Source organism: Xiphophorus couchianus, chromosome 16, assembly GCF_001444195.1.
Source record: "Xiphophorus couchianus chromosome 16, X_couchianus-1.0, whole genome shotgun sequence".
Classification (NCBI taxonomy): Eukaryota; Metazoa; Chordata; class Actinopteri; order Cyprinodontiformes; family Poeciliidae; genus Xiphophorus; species Xiphophorus couchianus.
The window spans coordinates 1,790,549-1,810,877 of NC_040243.1; the positions used below are offsets into that span (position 1 = coordinate 1,790,549).

At 41.1% G+C, this 20,329-nt stretch overlaps 1 protein-coding gene across 6 annotated transcripts in view; it reads right to left on the reverse strand.

Annotated features, from left to right (window-relative positions):
• Window positions 1-2,251: 2,251 nt before the first annotated feature.
• The window catches only part of rbfox3a (RNA binding fox-1 homolog 3a), a 553,817-nt gene continuing 535,739 nt past the window's right edge, over window positions 2,252-20,329 (reverse strand). For all 6 annotated transcript variants that reach the window (XM_028041392.1, XM_028041391.1, XM_028041387.1 and 3 more), the window contains 5 exons: window positions 18,589-18,721; window positions 16,834-16,873; window positions 13,922-13,980; window positions 9,068-9,146; window positions 2,252-6,969 (listed from right to left, as the gene is read on the reverse strand). In XM_028041392.1, coding sequence (XP_027897193.1) covers window positions 6,925-6,969; window positions 9,068-9,146; window positions 13,922-13,980; window positions 16,834-16,873; window positions 18,589-18,721 — 356 coding nt within the window. In that variant the 3' untranslated portion in view covers window positions 2,252-6,924. The remainder of the gene's footprint in view (window positions 6,970-9,067; window positions 9,147-13,921; window positions 13,981-16,833; window positions 16,874-18,588; window positions 18,722-20,329) is intronic.

Below are 20,329 nucleotides of genomic sequence, written 5' to 3' on the forward strand. Positions count from 1 at the left end.
AGACAAACAGTGAAGTGGCGTGCTCAGTCAGCATCCATCCATCTCTCTGTTCTCATAGAGAACTGGCCCAGCGTTTCCCCGCCGCTCTCCGTTCCATACCTCAGATTTACTGCGCGCTCACTTGGGAGCTGCCATACAAAAATATCCACACGCAGTCTTACAACTCAGCAGGGAGAGAGCACAATGGGCTGGAGCTACATATAGTCCTCGCTGACAGGCTGCCTGGTCCTGGAAGGACTGCAGACACAAATATATTAATCACACGCAGACTTGAAGGATTCAGGAGAGGGTTAGTTCAGGTGTTAGAGTCTGTGCTTCTTTATGAAATCTGCTAAAACCCGGTGGGTCTGAGCCATCCAGATACCGTTCTAGAAGGAGGCTGCGGTATTTTCCCTTTGTTTTATTAATTTATAGCCACTAATAACTTTTTATATCTAATCATTAAGCTGTTCAGCAGCCACTAAACTTCTCTGTTCATCGTTACTAAAGCATAGAGCTGCCTTAACCTTTTTAGTTTAGAGAAATTTATCACATTTTCTTTGCTTTTTAAGGGTAATTTTATGCTAATTAATAAACATTATAGCAATTCGGAGATAAATATATAAACTGCATCATTAACAATGGTTAATGATTGCATTTCGGTCACAATTCAGTTAGAAATAATGGCCCTGAAACCAAATGATGTTTGGCCTAGTTCAAGCAGACCCACTAGCTTTCTTATATGGGTGCTTCCTGTTTGGGTTGTCATACCAACCATGAGTTAATCCATATTAATGTCTGGAATTTTTTGGCACCAACACTTGAGACCTCTAAAAACACTTATAACTGTTTATATTATTAGTTAAAACACCAAATATACTTTTACATTTTACAACATGTTAATTTCCTTTTGTGACCAATAAAGTATTTTTGAATTGAATTGAACCCGTCTGGGAAATTCTGCAGCAGCTAACATTGACAGTCTTCCTTAAGCGTATTCTTGGGGATTCAGCCAATCAGCACAAAGGAAAACGAATGGACTTACCGTTTTGAAAAACGCCAACCAATGGTGAGTCAAGTATGGCTGTAACTTGTATTTCAGCTTCCCAAACTGCTTCTTTTTCTGAATGTTTTCATTTTACGAAAAATTCCACAAATAATTTGTGAAATCCATGAATACTGAATTATGAATGGATGGTGGTTCATCGTACATTTCCTGTAAATCTTCATTTAGTCTGGAGTTTCCAATCACAACACAACTGTGAACAGCTTTGTGTCAACAAAGGTGAAAATGTGATTTTAAATGGCGTAATCTTTTCTTTGATAATTCACTAATATTTGCTGTTCAGTATTCACAGAATTTTCCAGATGTAAAATATTTGAAAGAAATTGCAGCGTGAGAAACTGAAATACCTCGACAACGCTGCTTGACACGTGATTGGCTGGCATTTCAAAAGCAGCCAATCCAAGAGCACCATTCAGTTTCCTTGTTGCTGATTTGCTGGAGCAGATAAGGAAGGCTGTAGAAAAGCTGATTTCCACTGTGCGTATTGATTTATATAAAGATGTCATTTGCATTTTAACTATTAAAATAAGCAGCTATGAGTACTGTAGGATAGAAATTTAAATCATTGGTAGTGAAAGAGAGTACGAACCGACTCTTGGTTGGTAGGAAATATTCTGTGGCTCACGCAAAACCATAGAAACCATTAATGTGTTCTATATTTTCCCTTTTTCACTCTGCCATGCAGAAAACGTTGACACTAAAACAAAATGGCGGTAAGAGTCAAAGAAAACATGAGCTTCTGTTGAGAAAGAGGCTCCAGTCTTTCTTTATGCTGATGATATTGTAGAATTACTAAGTGTTTCCGCTAATCATGAAGACATAAACATATTATTTTTCAATTAGAGGAAGGTTTCTCCATATGAGGAGAAGTTAGTCAGGGCTGGGACATTTGCAGCTTCCTGTTTGTCTGGACTGTTGTTGATTTGCTGATTCATTTCTTCTGGTTTCTGGATAAAGTTATGTATTAAAATACAGAACAAAATGCTGCTGAATTTACTATGTTTCTGAAACATTCAAAAATAATTGTAAGGGCCTATTTAAAGCTCTTAATGAAACCACTTTTATCAGTATCTGCATGGCCAGACGCATCCAGGCATTAATATTTTTTCTTTCTGTGAAAAACTGAAACAGAAAAACAAAGAAAAGGAAAATTCACCAAAAATCGAGTTTTTCTCGAAAACAAACATCAATGTGTGAAGGCAGACATAATGTTCTTAGAACTGCTTTATTCTGACACTCAGAAAACAATCAGTGGTTACTTATATGTCACATACTGACAACAGAAAGATCTCAAGAATAACTAAAAGTTTCATTATAGTAAACCTTTTACCTATGAAATTAATCTCAAAGAAAATTACTTTACACCTTTCAGACAATATATTCTCATTATAGAAATTACATAGAGTTCAAGAACAGGTTGAGCTAAGTTGAAAATACACATATAACCCCACTTCATATAGGAATACATATAAAACAGTTACTCAGAGAATCATGATATAGTTTGTGTGTATATACATTTAAATGTATTTACAGGTGCTGCAACTTTTTTGCTTGGTTTTCTTTTGTACAAATATTTTTAGGTGGATTAATAAACTCACCTGCCAGCTTATCAGGGCTTAGTGGATACTTGTAAATATAAACGATGCATAAAGAGTATTTTCTTCTCATATGTAAACATAGCTCAGTACTACTATTAATAAGTGTAAACAAGTGGATCAAATAGAGGACTGGTTGCATATTAAGCTGGTTATGAAGTACAACAAAAGCAAACAAACCTAAAAGTTAGAGTCTTTGTACTATAAATTCACATTTGACTTACTGTAAGCATGATAAAATGCATTAGATCTTTACACTATAGAATGCTAATTAATATTATATCTATAACATTTAAGCCTTGATAAGCTGACATTGAAACAGCTAATTTGAACTTTTTCTGTAAACTGTTGACAAACCCGTGCAGACTGTTAGGAGCGGCTCCTGACATCGACCCACTCGTCCCGGAAATAACATCACATCAGGGGAAAAAAGGAAAAGGTTTCCCTCGCAGCGAGATGTTTGTCGGGATAACTTACATTCACAAACACATCTCCATTTCCTCTTAATTGCATCGCATATGCTAATGCTTTAACATTCAGTGTAATTACCAAAAGCGAATTAGTGTATCACCACACTCTGATGACCGTAATGGATTAAAAAGTCCATTTCAGCAGTATGAACCACAAATCATTGGGAGAAACTATTATTAAAGCCGTAATCTATTTACAGAATAAAACATCTCCAAACTAATTAAGCTCCTTTTAAAATTACCAGAGCAACAAATCTAACAGTTTCCATGAAAATTTACTCTGCATGCGGAGCCAGAATGAAAAGCTGAGTCATTTAAACACAACCTTAGTCATCATTCTGATTTTAATATTTGACTGCAAATAATATTGGTTTTGCATTTCTGATATTAAAAGTAGTTGTCAAAATTCGCTCATGGATGCTTGATGGACAACTTCAACACAGATGCACAGAGTTTGATGGTAAATTTGCTCTTTGTCTTCACATCAACCTGGCAGCTCCTCTGGTAATCAGACTGATGAAGGAGCGCCGCCATTTTTCCTCTTACACTTTAAACCCTTCATGTCCAAGTATAAATACAGAAGACTTCCTGGTTGCCAAAGTATGAGGGAATATCAACCAGTGACATTTTCCTGCAATCAAAACAACAAATCTGACTACTGTATGTATTTCATTAACATATTGGATGCTTAGTTTATTTTTGAGCCGGTAAAACCAAAGTTTTTTTGGCCCTCAGGTCTTGACTTTGGCCCAGGTGACAAAAGGTTTGGACCAAGCAGAGAAGAACAAGCTAAATTTAATCTGATTTTACCGATTAAATAATCATCAGAAATGTTTGCGAAACCAGAAAACGATTTTATATGAGGCTGCTGAGAAGGTCCAAATACTCTACAAATATATATTTACAGAAAACGTTTCTTTACGTCTAGAAATACAACAGATAACTTACTACTTTATAAATCGTTTTTATTTTATGTGAGAAAATGCTATTTAAAAAAGCTAATGTCAGATAAGAAAATCACTACAATTTTTTTTTTACTTTTCATATTTTCTAAACAGTCAGAGTTTAGAAAATGATTCTGTAAACGGTTATTGATCAACAGAAGCTTTTTATCTAAGGGCTAAATATGAAAAACATAATTACATTTTTCTTATTTATGAAGGAGATGGTAAAGAAAATGTTTATCATCCTTCTGTAGGAGTTGAAATAACATTATATTCTTAAAACTGTTGCTAAATGTGATGTTGACATTTGAACTCTGCAGTTGATGAAAATGTAAAAATAATTTTGTTGGAGACGTGGTGATGTTATTCCAGGGACTCTGAGTGAAGTCACGCTCTCTTCCTGTTTGTTTCCTTCCTCCATCACAGTCAAACATTCTGATGCATATTCATATATATTTTATATCTATATAGCACGTCATAGGCACACACATTCAGATCAGAAAAACAGAAAAAAGGTTGGTTTCATTCCAGGCTAGCTTGCTAATGGTGGCCACTCACTGAACACCCACTCATGAAACTCTCCTGTTTGCTAAAAATAATTCTCAAAGTTTGTTTTGCTCCTTATAAAACCCCTGAATGGTGGGGGCATTCACACTAGCATAGAAAAGGAAGAACAATGTTTTTTTTCTCTTTTATATCCACATAAAGATCTTCTTTGACTCATGAGATAATGAGCTAATTTTCTTTTTTTTCTGATATACAACATTACTCTGTCATTTTAACATTTTGACTAAACATGACTAGCTGTATATGAGAGATTTCATAAATATGTTACATCTCAGAAAGAAATAAAAAAAACAAAACAAAGTGCAACAGACATTTTTTTTGAGATCACAAACACTTGTGTGAGTACATGTAAAGTAAATATTATTGGCAATAGCTTTGATTTTTCCCATAGCTGCACTGAAACCAGCTAACAGTAGCTACACAGAGATTTCCTTTAAATCACGTAGCACAAGTAGAAGCCAATGACTGGATGTGGACTAGCTCTACGTCTCCTAACGCCTGGGTGCTTTTGGGTTATATCTTCCTGTGTAAAATGTCTTATACAGTAAATGTCTATCTATATATTACAGAAGCTGTAGCTCAGAACAGTACAGTCTTATTTTATCGTTCTCTCCTGGGGTCTCTAACAGAAAATAATAAGAACATCTCGGCTCCGTAGAGGTGGAGCGTGCTGGTTGCGGAAGAAAACAATTGTCCTGAATGCTGAGGAGTGAGCAGCTCTGGATCTTAGTTTGTGGACTTTAGTTAGCTTATCCTGAGGTAAAACATTTTGTGCAATGCTTAAAGAAAAGATCCCAGTGACTGGCGGAGGGTTCGCCCCTCCTCTGCGCCGTGTCTTGACTGTGCGTGTGCGACTTGATGTTAATAGTGAGGATATGTGGCCGAGTCTGCTGCAAACTCAGCCCCCATGCAGCTAATTCGCTCAGACGGCGGTTTAAGGGGAGGAACTGCCTGCAAACTGCAACGCTAACGCCACCAACCAGTTGGCTCATTCAGCCGCTGATGGGAGGAGAAACAGCGGAGGATTCTTATCTTGATTCTCCAGAGTCAAAGGCGACGTCTTCAAAGTGCCGGTTTCACTCTAATGAAAATCAAAAAACCAGAGAAGCTCAATGTGCAATAACAGCAGCAAGAAAAGTTCTTAAAGCAACTTGTGTCGATCCGCTAATCTAATTTCTCTACAGTAATCCATTACAACAGTCGTGTAATAAATCTTATTTACAGGCTACAGTCTCTACTGATTTTTCATGGGCTTTATTTAATAAAACAGAGATTCTGCTCGTGCATGCTTTGCTGCGTTAAGTTTAGCGACACATTCAGGAGAACGCCATCTCTTCTGGTACGAGTGTTTAGGAGACGTTTACCAAACAAAAGGAAAAAACAACACAAAGTACACGCTTCATTTGGTTTGGTTTCAACACCGATCGCTTCCACAAAGTATTAGAAAAGCCACCGAGCATTAGCCGAGACGGGAATCCACGCTGCCGCCGGGCAACGCTGATGCTACTTCTTTGTTTTCCATGCTGTCCCTGAACGCAACCCGCCAGCGTTACTCCCCTAAAACACTCGCTGCTGCAGAATAGCTGCATGTACGGCGATTTGCAGCAGACGGGGCCACCATGTGAGCGCTGCGAGTTCCAAAACAAAAATCTGACCTTCATGACCCTTAACTCTGCATGCTGTCATACCACATTGTACAGCTTGTAAGGCTCCACTGCAAGTGCACAACAGTAGGACACTCTAAGGTTAAAAAAGGAACAAAAAAACCAAAGCAGTCAGAGCAGCGCTGTCTTTGAGCTAAGAATCACCAGGTTCGGTTCAGTTAGCTTCATTTCTGTTAAGAAGTGGATTGAATCACGAGCGTTGACCTGATTTCTGCTTGTTGTGTGTGAGACAGAAACAACCCGGTGTATTCTCAGTCAGATGACAGCGGCTGCATACACACACCTCTGAGCATGCACCATGCGTGCTGCAGTAGGCTCACATTGGTTATGGTGACACAGCACCCATATACAGCAATCAAGATAATGCACATGTGCATAAAAGTTTCCAAAAGAAAACCAGAAGCACAAAATGAATACAAAACAAGAGCAGACCAATGATGACATCAAAGAGGTTGTTGTAGAGGGTGTCAGGGGAGGGGCTCAGCATGTGGACCTGGAAGCTTTTTGTTTGATTTAGCTCTCCACCAAGGACCGGCTGTTCGCTTGTTATGTGTTTGACTTTTTTTTTCCTTCTAAAGATAGTTTGTTTTTTTGTTTGGGGTAATGTCTCTCTGTCTTTTCTCGCTTTTTTTCTTTCTTTTAGTAGGGAGTGAAGCGACTGTACCCTCCTCTGTATAGGCTAGCCTGCAACATCAAAGATGAAAAAGTACCAATCAGTATTCAGGTGACAGCTTTAGTTGGATTCTCTTTCTCTGCAAATTTCCTTCCTTTAAACTTATTGACTTTCCATGTTGGAGCAACTTTCCGAATGGGAACGGTCAGCAGGCAGATTGATAGTTTGATATATTTAAGCCAATAATTGTTTTGCTGAATTGATTGCCTGACTTGATGCTCTCTGAGTGTGTGTTAGGAACAGGGTCAGCAGGAGCCGAAGTAGATTGGTGGACTCAGAGCTTAGCCGACGTAATTTATAATCTGTGGGAGCAAAGAAAAAAAAAAGAGCACTTTCTTAAATGAAAGTCATAGAAACGCTAATCCCAGATTTAATAGTTACTTTAATTAAAATAAAAGAAATAAGTATATTTTTCTGCTGGAGAAGTCAGTCCTTGCAGGGCTGTAAATTAGAGGGAAGCAGAAGGAGTTGAGAGTTTGAATCACGGCTCATTTTCATGTCTGCAGAGGTGCCTGCACCTTTCTGGGGGGGGCAAACCACCACAGGATATTAGCCCTTAGATTTAGCACCATGCTCAGGATATCTGGGGCAGACACACATAAAGCATGCAAGTGGGCCTATGCATGCACACCTGCACATGCACGCACGCACACAGTCCCTCCTCTCGTCTCTATGTGGTTCTGTTGCAATTAGGAAACTCCAAAGGCGGCCGTGAGCCTTCAACGGCTAATTTTGCCTAATTTCAGGGAGTCCTCTTGCTTGCGCAAAAACTTTTACCCATATTAGATCCGTCTGCAAGCTGGAAATGAGAAAAAAGGGTTTCCAACCTCAGAGGAACTAATTATTGTATAGCTTTTAAATGCAAAATGACTTCACTCTGCTGGAGGAGCATTAATCAAATATGATTAAAGAATTAGGAACCAAACGGGTCTCCTCTCTTTAGCTCAGGAGTTTATTAGATATTGGCCTCTGTGCAGAGCATCTCCCAGCAGCTTCACTGTTTGTTTAACACACATACACACACACCCCTACAGACACACACACTCTCTCTCGGGTCTCTGTTAAGCTTCCCAAGCTCCCAACACACACCAAACATTAGCTCTGATAATTTCAGGGGCCAGATCCCGTCGTCTATTTTCAATCAAGAGGACGATTTTTAGAGTGAGGAAAATGGAAGGAAATTTGGAGGGAAAAGAAGAAAGAATAAAAAAACATTCAAGCACATTTTTTTTAATTAAGTAAATGAAGAGGGAGAAAGAAATGTCTTAATTAATGAAAGCTTTTAGCTAGCAGCTGCACCGGGGAACTTAAAGCTTTAGATTTTTCTTTTTATTGCTGTTGAAAAATCGCATGCATGCCGGAAATTTGAGTTATTTCTCAAGCAGAGAGCGCGCCTCCGATCAGGCTACTGGGCAGAAGAGGAGGGCGAGGCGACTCCCCGCCCCCCTCTGTCTCGCTCTCTTGTTTATGTCCCACGGCACGCTGCTGCATGCGTCTCATGGCCCTTAATCTCTGGGTTTGGTCTGCGAGCCCGCTCCCATCCCCTCCTCGCCATAAAACAAAACCAAAGAGAAACTGTCAGTTTCAAAACAAGGTGATCTTCTATTTTTTTAAAAAATCTTTTCATCTTTGATGTTACAGTAGCTGCAAAAGCTAGCTAAAAACAGACATTAACAATTGAACTTCATCCCTTCAGAGGTTTGGCTGAATGGAAACAAAAAGATGAGGCAACTCGCTCGTCGGTGAGTTGAATGAGGTCGGATAAAAACAGAAAAGCTTGAAAAATGAAAACAAATCATTCTCATTACAGGAGGAACTCGAGTCAAACCAGTGATGCATGAGGTGAGAACGTACGGTTATCACACTAAATGTCTGAGCCAACTTCCACATGCCGGGGGGCTTCACAGTACTGCTCAGTTCCACTAGGGTGTGCCAGAGAGCATGGCAAAAACTAAATCAATTAATGAAAAAAATTAAAATTAAAAAATAGGTGAATAAAAACCAGAATGGCTGCAGCCGCTGGTCTTTGTCGTACAGCGTGTGCTAGCTACCGTCATGATGTCAGAGTCGGGGTGCAGACGGGAAGAGGCAGCGCTCTCAGAGACTTACCATGGTCCCCACACTGTATGTGGCAGCAGGGCCAATCGTGTGGTGGTAGGGGTCTGCTGTTGCATAGACTCTGCCATAGCTGCATGACAAGAAGCACAGAGAAGACAGTCATTGATCTATCACTGACGAACAGTTACGCATTCTTGTTTCATGCTCAACTCTTCAAAGTCTGGAGTACAATCGGTTATTTCCCTCCTCGGCCTCCTGGGCTTCCCGCTTTATACCAGGTAGATCACAAAGGACGGTTCAAAGGTTGGTGCAAGGGGCTTGTCTTTGCTCTGTCGACTTGATTAAGTGAATAGGTAAAGAGCAGAGGGAGGAAAGCGGCAGCCAGAGGGCTGGGTCTCTCCCCCGGAGCTTGTTTACCCGGGCTGCACACTGGGCTCACGCCCTTGTCTTTTCATTGCTGCTGGTTTGGAACTAATCCTTCCAATTTCCTTCTAAGACAGGACAAGATGTGGCTGCCTTATTTATTTATTTATTTATTTGACTTCACATATTCCTCTATTTACTTTGCTTCTCTGTGTTTTTTTTTCTCTTTCAGCGCTTGCTTGCAAATGAGGGTCTGCTCGGAGCAGATAAGGCACACCCAGCCAAGGACTGAGGGCACCGAATCAACCGGGAGTAAAAGAAAGGAAGAGGAAAAGCCCCTAAAGGAAACAACAAGACATCCAGCTCCCACGCCGTACATGAGGTACGTCGAGCTACATACGTTTGTTTAGGCCCAGCAGGACATGGAGGGAAAGGTTCTGCTAAGGCTGGGCGATATGACTTAGAAATAAAATGTCTGATTTTTTTAAATACCAAATTTGATTTCTGATTCTGGAGTTAACCTGAATTCAAAGTTGTAAAATACAAAACAAGATGGTGGTTCTAACATCACTATGGAAACCTAATGGTATTGGTGTAAAAAAATCAAAATGTTCCAAAAATGACATCTCCAATCAGAACAATTATGCAAAGAATCAGAAAAGGGGACACGGTGTTTTCTACTAAATGTGAACACTGCGACCACTAAACAAGGTTCAAGGTTATCACATCTCTTTTTCTTTTTAATCTTTAAAAAAAGCTAGAAATATGTCGGTTATGCTAGCTTGACTTTGACAACTTTAACATGTAGATGTGCTGCAGAATTTGGTGTGTTTCGGTTCTGTTTACAAAACACCCACTCTCCCACACACACCCACTCTCCCACACACACCCACTCTCTCGCACACATCCACTCTCTGACAGATAATTATTATCTGTGTTTAAATTAGCTAATCAACCACAGCTAATGTTCACGCGACTTATTAATAATCGCAAAATAACCATCAAGCCTGAAAACATAAAACTGTAACTGATTGTTATTGTGGGAAATGTTTGTCACGGAGCTGTTGTCAGTTGGTTGCTATGACGACAGGTCTGCGTATGTAGTAAAGTTGAGACGCAGAGCAATAAAAAAGCAGAATGACTAGTTTTGACCCGTTTTTCTGTGTTTTCGTTTGCTGGAGCGCAGTGCAGCCGCTGTTAATCACTAAAAGTTTATGAAACAATAAAAACTGGACTAATCATCTCATTTGTTCAATAAACATCAAAGTATTTGCAACAACCATCAAATAGGATAAAAATATTTAACAACCTATATCTCCTACAGCAGCATTTATGTCAAATTAAATTGTCCAATATAAAGATATATTTGTTCTCTTGCATCGACAGAAACCAAACTTAGATTTATATCCAGGGAAAATTTATATTTTACGCATCAAAATATCTTCAGCTTCAACTTAATGAGTATTTTATATAAATCAGATGAGAATTAAGGAATATTTTCGTGACAGATTCCTGCTCATCTTGCATTGGAACATTCTAGCTATAACGCGGCGTCGTAATGTCGCCTAGCTATAGCAGCTAATAGGAGATGTCCTGTATGGACGGTTCTTCTGGTGTTGCTCCAGAAACACTCTAAGACCAACGAGTCTCCAACTCAGCAGGTCAGACGGCCGGTCCAATGTGACCGGACCCCTCAGAGCCTCGGTGGAGCGCTGCGGGTCCAGACCTCCCTCACCGTCCTGAGCTCTGTTCAGTTACTTATGGGGCTTTGGTAATACAGCCTGTGAGCACTGTTGGCTTTTCAGATAATAAATGTTTCATATTTTACCAGGCTTTCACACGCCTTCCAAGATCCTGGTGACCTAGCGCCACAGATAAGTCCGATAAGGTATTGCTGAGACAATACAGACAAACGCCTATTGATCCAATGGGCATGACCGCTTATTCAAACGGAAACAAACAAACAAAGCACAACAAACAACCTGGGCGCGAATTATATTAAATCTCAGGGAAAGGTATGGGCAACAGAAACAGGAATTAAATCACTGAAAGAGGGGAAAAAGGCTGCTGTCCAATTCTGCTCCCGCCGAGCTCGGCTGCCCATAATTCGAGCCGCGCTCGGCGAGGCCTGATAAATCTTACATTATCGATATGATCTTCAGGCTCTCGGCAGGGTGTACGTTATCACAAGTGACATGCTCAATCCTTTCCAGATTAGATTCCCAAACCGGGCCAGATCCTGGCTGACAACAGCTTTCAGGGGCCGAAATGAATCAGCGCAGCCTCTCCGAACGGAGCGCACCTGAACCGGAGTGACATCACTCAGAAGCCGCTGGTCCGTCTCCCTCCACAGACCTGAGGCCATTCATAAATACCACAGTGATATACCCACTCTGAGAGTCACGACATATATCACCGCTCTTCTCATCCAGTCCAACAAGGTTAGCCTTTTTTCCCTGTGCATGTTCTTTAGCTCCGAGCTAAAAAAATACAGCGGCACGCCTAATGGATAAGATGAAATGAGAGGAAGAAAACCTCAGGAAACCCTAAATAACCTTCAGAGTATAGTAAAACGCTGATGAAGCAGCCACCATTCATCACCGCTACGTTTGGCCTGTAGATATGTTCCTTATTGTTAGGAAAACACTAATTACGTGAAGCTAAAGTCCAACCTCTGCTAGTCCTTCACTTCAACCAATTCTGCTTCAGTCAGTAAAGTTCTCGTTACCAAAGATAGCTTGTCGAACGTAGTATAGATGTTCCCATCATTCCCACCCGCTGCTGATGAAGAGAAATGCGTCTTCAACCAGTCACTACAACGGCTTTCTATGCAGAACAGACACAGGGTTCTATGTATTCTTTAAAAGTCAGTCAACAATGCCTCTGAGCATGGAAAATATTTATATTTCCAGACTTTTACATAAAAAAGGTGAGTAATATTCAGATTCATTATAAGTACAGTACATTTGGGTGGGATTTCTGAGCCGTATTGACATGGTGGTGGTGGAAAATTGGTATTTTTGTTTTGACATTTGATAAAAACATGTAGAAGTTAAATCAGCATCACCGTCTTGATCTCTGGGTTTAACTGCTGAGTTTTTCCAAGCTTCTTTACTTCCAATGAATGGAGAGGTCTTTAAAAATACATCAAATATCTGCTGCTGTTGTTTCAACCTTCCAGAACCAAACATGGAGAAGCAGCTTTCAGCTTCTATGCACCACAAATCTGGAACAAACTTCCAGAAAAGTGAAAAACAGTCGAAACACTGAAACCTTTAAATCTAATCAAAAATCCGTCTGTTTTGTGTCTGTTTTGTTAGTGTTTAGTTACTCTTAAGCCATAATAAAGGGAACATTAACCAACATATGTGAAGAGCGTTGATGTTTTTGATGATGTCAAAATGGAATGCTGGTTTCTCAACTGTTGATGTTTTCATAAAGTGAAGCACTTTGCATCGCTTGTTACTGAAATGTGCTGTACAAATAAACTTGACTGAATCATGGGTTCATTTTTATCGTAGGTTATGCCTCAATAGATACGGACAGAAAAATCTAGAATATCACATTATATGATTTTGAAATAAATATTCAATCTAGTAGAAAAATAGAACTTTTCAGATGTCAGGTTTCCTGTAGGTTTGGACCCGGTTTGCACTGCACCAGGCGTTTTGTTTGGTCCAATCTTCTCCAGATCGCTCTGGTTTTTTGCTTGTTGCCAGGCAACAAAGGCGTTTTGTTCCCTCCAAGGATTTTCCACTGAGTTCATTCATGTCTACAAGTTTTTGTCTTCTTACCATCTTCAGAGATGTTCCTGCCATTAAGAGTGATCTGGTCAGAAGAACATCGGGACCGCGCCGATATTCAACATGTTGGATTGTCTCGGACCGTAATCTCGTTTAGCCAATCAGGAAGCAAGCGCCAAAGAGACAACCAACAAATTTACTTTCACAAGAGAACCATTACAGCTTTACTTTCGCTAAAATGCTCCGACAGGTAGAGGAGTAACTAATACAGGTGATGAGTGACGGAGAGGACCAGAGGTCTTGGTGGTTGGTTGGTGATCTAATGCTTATTTCATGCAATAAAATATGAATTATTTGAAAATCATATAATGTGATTTCACCTAGGAGATTATTATTTTTTTACTATAATTACAACAAAAACAGTTTGAGTTGTGACAGCTGTACTCAAAACAAACAGACATCTATTAGTGCAAGATAATGAAATAAGATTCAAGTCTTGTTATCTTGAGATAATAAACCCTTATTTAAAATCAAGCTGAGATTTTTCTATAATGAGATTATTAAAATGTCACAACAATGTTAGAGAACGTAGTCAGTAATTTTGTTGTCAGGGTCCTGACAAAATAACTTGAGATTTTACCAAGACTAGAAAATGTGTAGCTTTTATTTCTCAGACACTAAAACAAAAGAAAACATTTTTGTGGTTCTTATGATCCAGAGCTGAATCAGAACCATGTCCATAATGTAACGAGTCTTTGAATGGTTGGTGCAGTGTTTACTGCCTGGGAGGGAGTCTCACCTGTCACTGTAAGCAGCGGTGGTGGTGGGTTGGGCAAATCTGTATGCTGCATAGCCGCCCTGTTAAAATACCAAAGTATTAATTAGTGATTAAGCAAACCTGCTCAGAGAAAGGTTAGAATTCAGATACACAAGCAAACAACAATCCAGGCTGGGAGCTTTAAATGTCACTGCACAGTGTTCTGGTCCTGAGCCCACACCGCGCAGCTGCAGCTCCCCTCTGAGACACCAGAGGGTGCTGTTTGATGTATGGTGCATGCAGCAGGAGGTGGCATTAGGGGAGTGAATGATGATCTGAGGAAGCAGCACATTTGGGGAGCAACTTATTGTGACACCAGAAGCCCAGTGGAGGAGCAGCAACAGGAGCCGATTCCCCAAATCCGTCCCGTTTTCAGAGGAGGGTGTTTATCCGCAGCAGCTTCTTCTTCTGCTCACAAATGAAGCAAGACGACGGCGTTTGGAGCGTCGGGGAGTCAGGACTGCTGTATTCATTTGCCAGAGTGGGGAAGGAATTAAAGAGCTCATTGTGGAGTGCTGCTATTACTCTCTTTGAAAAATGAAGCCGTTCTCCCACTGTTTTTCTATTAGCGCCACCGGAGTGTGTGCCCATCTGTGTCCATACGCCGGATAGGTGGCTCTTAATAATGCATGTTTTCATTCATTTTTAAAATGAGGGGGGGGGGGCGTCCGATTGAGCGTCCTCGTCCCGATCCGACTGGATCCCGTCGTTGTTTTCCAAGGGGACAGGAAGTCACAGCAGATGACTTCCTGTGCGACAGGCCTGCCTTGGGACCGCGCTGATTACGGCAACAGGCCCAACAAACAGGGGCCAATAAATCACCGCATTGTCAAATCCTGCACACAGCAGAGCTGCACATTTGTTATTTTGTCAAGGAGGGTGTGTGTTAGCGCAATCATGTACGTGTGCAGCGGCGTGTTTCGGCATGGAGGAGCATGCATATGTATTAGCGCATGCAGTCCTGCTGCATGCATGGGCTGTTTCTGACAGCACTGACTGATTGTTTGGGACACAGCCGGTCCTGATGCTCAAGCTGATGGTTTTTTGATGAAATAAAATTTGTTTTGCGTTTTCGTTCATGCTACTAATTAAATGCATCCGCAGCGGTTTACGTTCCCAAAGCGACCCGCGTGTGCAGAAGAAGAACGTAAACGTCACACAGTAGTGGGGGTTGGCGATACGGTCTTAGTTTCATCACAATATTGTGACAACAATAAACTTGATGATTAGTAGCTTCTTTAGGAGACCGTTCACATAAAGGGCTGCATCTAATCATATTTTCACACTTATTGACACTCCTATTGAACAAACTGGAGAAAATTGTAAAAATACAGACACAACAGGTTTTTTTAAACGTCACTGTTACTCTGACAACAATAAATCAAAATTCTTATCATGATTAATGATATAAAAAAAACAACCCAAACAAAACACTGGATCGTTTTCAGATCAAATCTGCATTTTAGTGTGTTAGCATGTTTTAAGCATGCCAAATCGACAGGGGGCAGTGTAGCGCTAAGCTAAACCTATCAGCCAATCAGATTGCTTTAAAACAACCATGACTTCCTGTTAGGAATCAAACATGGCACCAGAAGGTTCATTTGTAGGTTGAACAGAAATGCTTAAAAAAATTGATTCTGTAGAGAATCACATTTCATCGTCCTGCAATTCTCAATAAGTTCAAAATGCTCAAAAATTTTGTATCAAACTGTTTTAAATAAACAGTTTATTATAATAGTATTTAATGACTTCTTAATTTTCATTTAAGAAGAAGCCACACAGCTAGGCTAATCTAATACTGGTCATTTAAGTTACAGAATTTTATGCACAAACCTATTTTTGTCTAAATATAAACTGATGGAATTAGATATAATATGGAACTTTATAACATTGTTTTAAAAAAATATTCTTTGTTTACATTGTCTTTTCCTCATGATATAAAAATTGGTTTCTGAATCGAATCGTGACTCTAAAAATTGGAATCAAATGTAAAGGCAGTGAAAGGTTTACATCTCTGAGGTTGATCTACTTTTCCATAGTTTTCCCAGATATCCGACTCCGTTTGGCCTCGGCCTCCTGGAGGCTGAAGCAGAGCAGCCGTGACTTGGCAGGCGCTCGCTGAGCCTCTCTCAGTCCGCAGCGCCGCTCTCTCCTGTGGCGGTGGGTGTCTGCGCAATAAAAGCTGTTGAAATACGGTCCTATCAAGCGGGCCGGTGGGTAAGCCATATATCACTTGGGTTTAGCGTTTCATTCCAGACGCCGGCGCCGCCGCCATGCGTCGGCCGGGGTGAAAGTGAGAAGCAGCTGTCACCGCCGCCGTGCCCACTGTCATCTCGCTGTCTCAGCAGGAGGAAAATCAAAGGGACGAACTGCGCACACACACACACACACACACATCCAGGTTTGGACTGGTGTCAGAGTGGGGCAGTGCGGTAATTTCAGCATCATCTCCACAGCTTCTGTGAAGGGCGATGTGCAGAGGGACAGCAAATCGCTTTATCTGCTGCTGCTGCTCTTATCTCCCTGGCGGTGACGGTTGTATGGGGGCCACCGGCTCCACTCCGGCCCGGACAGACCCCCCTGGGGCGGGCAGGGATATCCCGGCCAAGCCCTCAGAGCCAGCACCGCACCGGAGGAAGAATCTAAATGACCCGACTTAACACGGGACACTGAGTCAGGGTCTGCCTCTTTGCCAAAGTCTGAGATCACAGGAAGGGAGCGAGGAGGGAGGAGCTGAGGGGGTTTTAAATTTTGTTGTCGGGTTTCTTGGCATGGCAGAGCGAGGCCTAATCGACGCGGGCTTGGCAGCGGTGCTGCCGAGCAGATCACGTTTTTGTCTCCAGGGCTGAGCCTCGTGTCTGCTTCAGCCAGGAGGAAAAGCCGACTGTACTTACATAGATCTCTGCGCCGTAGAAGCCATCTTGGTACACCACCCTGCGAAGTTGGAGGACAGGAAAGAGGAGTTAGTCTGCTTGCCAGGGAGGTCAGGTTTCTGGCAGCCGCAGCGCGCCGTTCCACAAATAATGAATGACACGTTAAACTGAAAGGTGCAACCATCTCAAATCCCTGTCCAATTTTCTGCTCTGCTAAAGTTGTTTGTCTTTCCAGTTGCTGCAGTTGTTGGAGAGAGGAGGGGAGGACAATAGGAAGCAATAAGAGAAAGCAGCTTTGTCACATGACTTTGCTGTATAAATCAAGCAGCTGCCAGCGGCAGCAAAGGGCCTGAGAGTGGGAGGGAGGGGCCGTGGGATTTCTGGTCTGATCCTGATGTAATCACAGATAGGTGGCTGCGCCGGGCCCCTTGCGTCGGGCCGGCCGGCTGGCCGCCGTCGGACCTCTCCCACGGCCACACACACCTCGGCTGATAAGAGGCAGCAGATGAGCGCCGGTCCTCTGACATCGGCCCGCTAATCTCAGCTCTCACCAGCAGGTTCTCAGGTTTACTCGCATCTCCTCTATGCTTTAATCTCAAAAACTTATAAAGTCACTCAAAACTAATTTATTTATTTATTTGACTAATTGATTTGAAAAGCTGAAACTAGTATAAATGTATTACTTTGTGCTTTATTTCTGGTTATTTTAATGATTCTGGCCTACAGAAAATGACATCAGACCAATAAAATGGGAATGTTGTTTGGTGTTTTTATAGAAGTCTTCAGGTTTTATCTGAGTCCATTGGAAGAATTCAGATACTAATAATCAATAATCAATTGGAAAAGAACCAGCATATTTCTTACTTCTTCTAAGTATTTTCTTTATCTATTTTTAGCTTTGCATCGTGTTTTACTGTTTTATTCCCTCATCAGAAACATTCCTGGATTGTTGCCTTGATGTTTTCATGCGTGTTTGAGGAATCCTTGGTTTCCACTCAGCTCTTCCAGACTAGTGGCAGCCGCAGTCAGCAAACATCTGGTGAAACTGAATCTGCAGCTTATCATACAAACTAGTTCTCAGTGAGAAGCATTGCTCCGTCAGCCCAATTTAAAAAAATAAAATAAAAATGAATTCTTAAAATGCTGGTATTATGTGTTTTCCACAGACATAGTGCCATTTTGTAGCATAATCAAGTAACTATGTTACCTCCAGTTGTTATAAAAATGCTATACCAAATGTGACTTAAAAGAAATTTTCTTGTGGGATTTAATGCCTTGAAATTGGGCCTCTGTCTCTTTAAAAACTCCTGCTCTTTCTGAAGCTCCACCTTCAGGAAGTTATACCGACATGGCTCCTCCTTTAACGTTTTTACCTGCGTTGTTCTGAGCAGCAGCTCCTACAATGAGCTCAGCAGCTCCACCAGGTGTTTGCCAATTGCTGCTGGCTAGTCTGAAGGAGCTGAGTGGGGGAGGAGCTGCGTCTTCAAGGCGGGGCTAGGTCCATCCAGGTGTTTTAACGGCTAAATGGTTGATTAAAGGATTTCTCAAACATGCATGAAAAAAATCAAAGCAACCCTCCATGTACGTCTTTATTTTGATGAATAATACATAATACTACTCCTTTAAAATGTATTGCTCTGTGTTTAATGGACCTATACTGTCACATTTTAACATTTTGAATTTAATTACTTGAGGTAAATCTTTCTATTTGTGAGTTGAGGTTACTGTGTGGAGTGCTGGTGGATGTGTTCAGAGGTTTAGAGAGTAAAGACTCACGCTCCGTAAGCAGGGATGGGTGGCGGAGGCGGAGCTGTGCGGAACGTGTTGTACACGGCTCGTCCTCGTCCCCGCAAGTGGGCACCCCTGTAGGCCACCGTAGCGCCTGTGGCAGGGTAGGGAAACCCTGTTACTGTGGAGAGAAAACGACTTTCAGAGAAAAGCCTCCACTTGGCATTGCTTACCTTATGACAGAATACATTAGAGAGGGACGTGTGGCTCTGCTCTCTCTATGACAGAAAGCATTATGTGGAAGACAAGGAAACAATAGATGTAATCTTTTCTAGGTGCGCCTCATCGAGCATCTCCCCTTCCCCAGTTCGCTGCTTTGTGTCCCACTCAGCAAGGATCCACATTTGCCGAGCGCGTTCTTCGCCAGCCTTGGCGTCCGGGCGGCTAATGGATGCTGCACCACTAGTTTCGCTCCATGGCTTTCGCACAGTTTGGACCCGATGGGTCTAAATTGAAGAGGAGCTCCAGGACAACCTGACTGGATGATCCGACAATCAGCTGATCTTTCGGGGTGAAAAGTGAAGGCAGATGTGAGAAAATGGCCAAGGCAAGATTAGAGGACAGCTAATGGGAACTTCAGTTCTCTGTTTAACCTTCAATCAGTCCGGAGGCTGTCTGATTACAGCCTGCAGAGGTGCATACAAACACACTGATCTACAGACATGATTAACTTGGGCTCCACTCTTCCTGCAATTGTAATTCCCTCACACACCCCTCCTGCACCGAGTCCATCAAAAAACAGCCAGCACCATTATCCTTCATCCTCTGAAAACGCCCCATCGTCACCCTCGCCTCAACTTATTCAAGCTGTATCTAAAATCAAGGCCTTATAATGTCTTAAAAAGTAAGTTATCCTTAAATACACTAATTTAAGACTATTTACTCCCATATGTTACATGTAGTGTATTTTTCTTGAAGGACTTTTTGTTCAGCCAAACGTTTGAGTCGCACACAGACACTTTGGGCAGTTGAGGCTACCGCTACCTTAAAAATGATTGGTTCTGCAAATATGAATGGGTTGTTCCAGTCATTGATATGAATATAAGAGTTATAACTAGGCTAACATAAAAACTGAGGTAAGAGGGGAGGGTGTAAAAAATAAGCTCCTTGGAAAGTGTAATTATGCTTTACTGTTCTTTTGCTTACTTTTTGTTTTAAATTTATTTTCTCTGTATATAACTTTTTTTATTACACTACATTAAATAAAGTCGTACCTATTTAACTAGCTTTTTTACATGTATAATTGGTCGCTGTTTGCTGGATGATGTTCATCTTCGCCATTGGCTCACTTCTGTTGCTAATTCATATGACGTTTGATTCATTCTGTGCAAAAATAGCATACTACTACTGCATAAAATCTGTCCATGCATTTTTCTTTTGTACTTTTCTGTCATGATACAGTTCTTAAATTTAATTCATATTGGTTGTGGCTGCACAATCAGAAGCACAGCTAATTTGCGCATGAGCTAAAATAGATGGTTTTGTTTCCTTTTTCTTTTTGTAAAGTCTAAAACTATTTAACTGCATTTCCCTGGACTGATCTATGTGTCGGTGTACAACAATCAAACGTGAGAAAAGATTGAGTAATAAATTAGGGATACAGTCCGATAACACCTTCATTTAATCTCATAAAATATGTGATTATTATATTGTTATTATAATAAGGATCCACTAGGGGGCGCATTGATGGCGTAACTAGCTAACAGTCAAGTGAGTCCAATATACAATT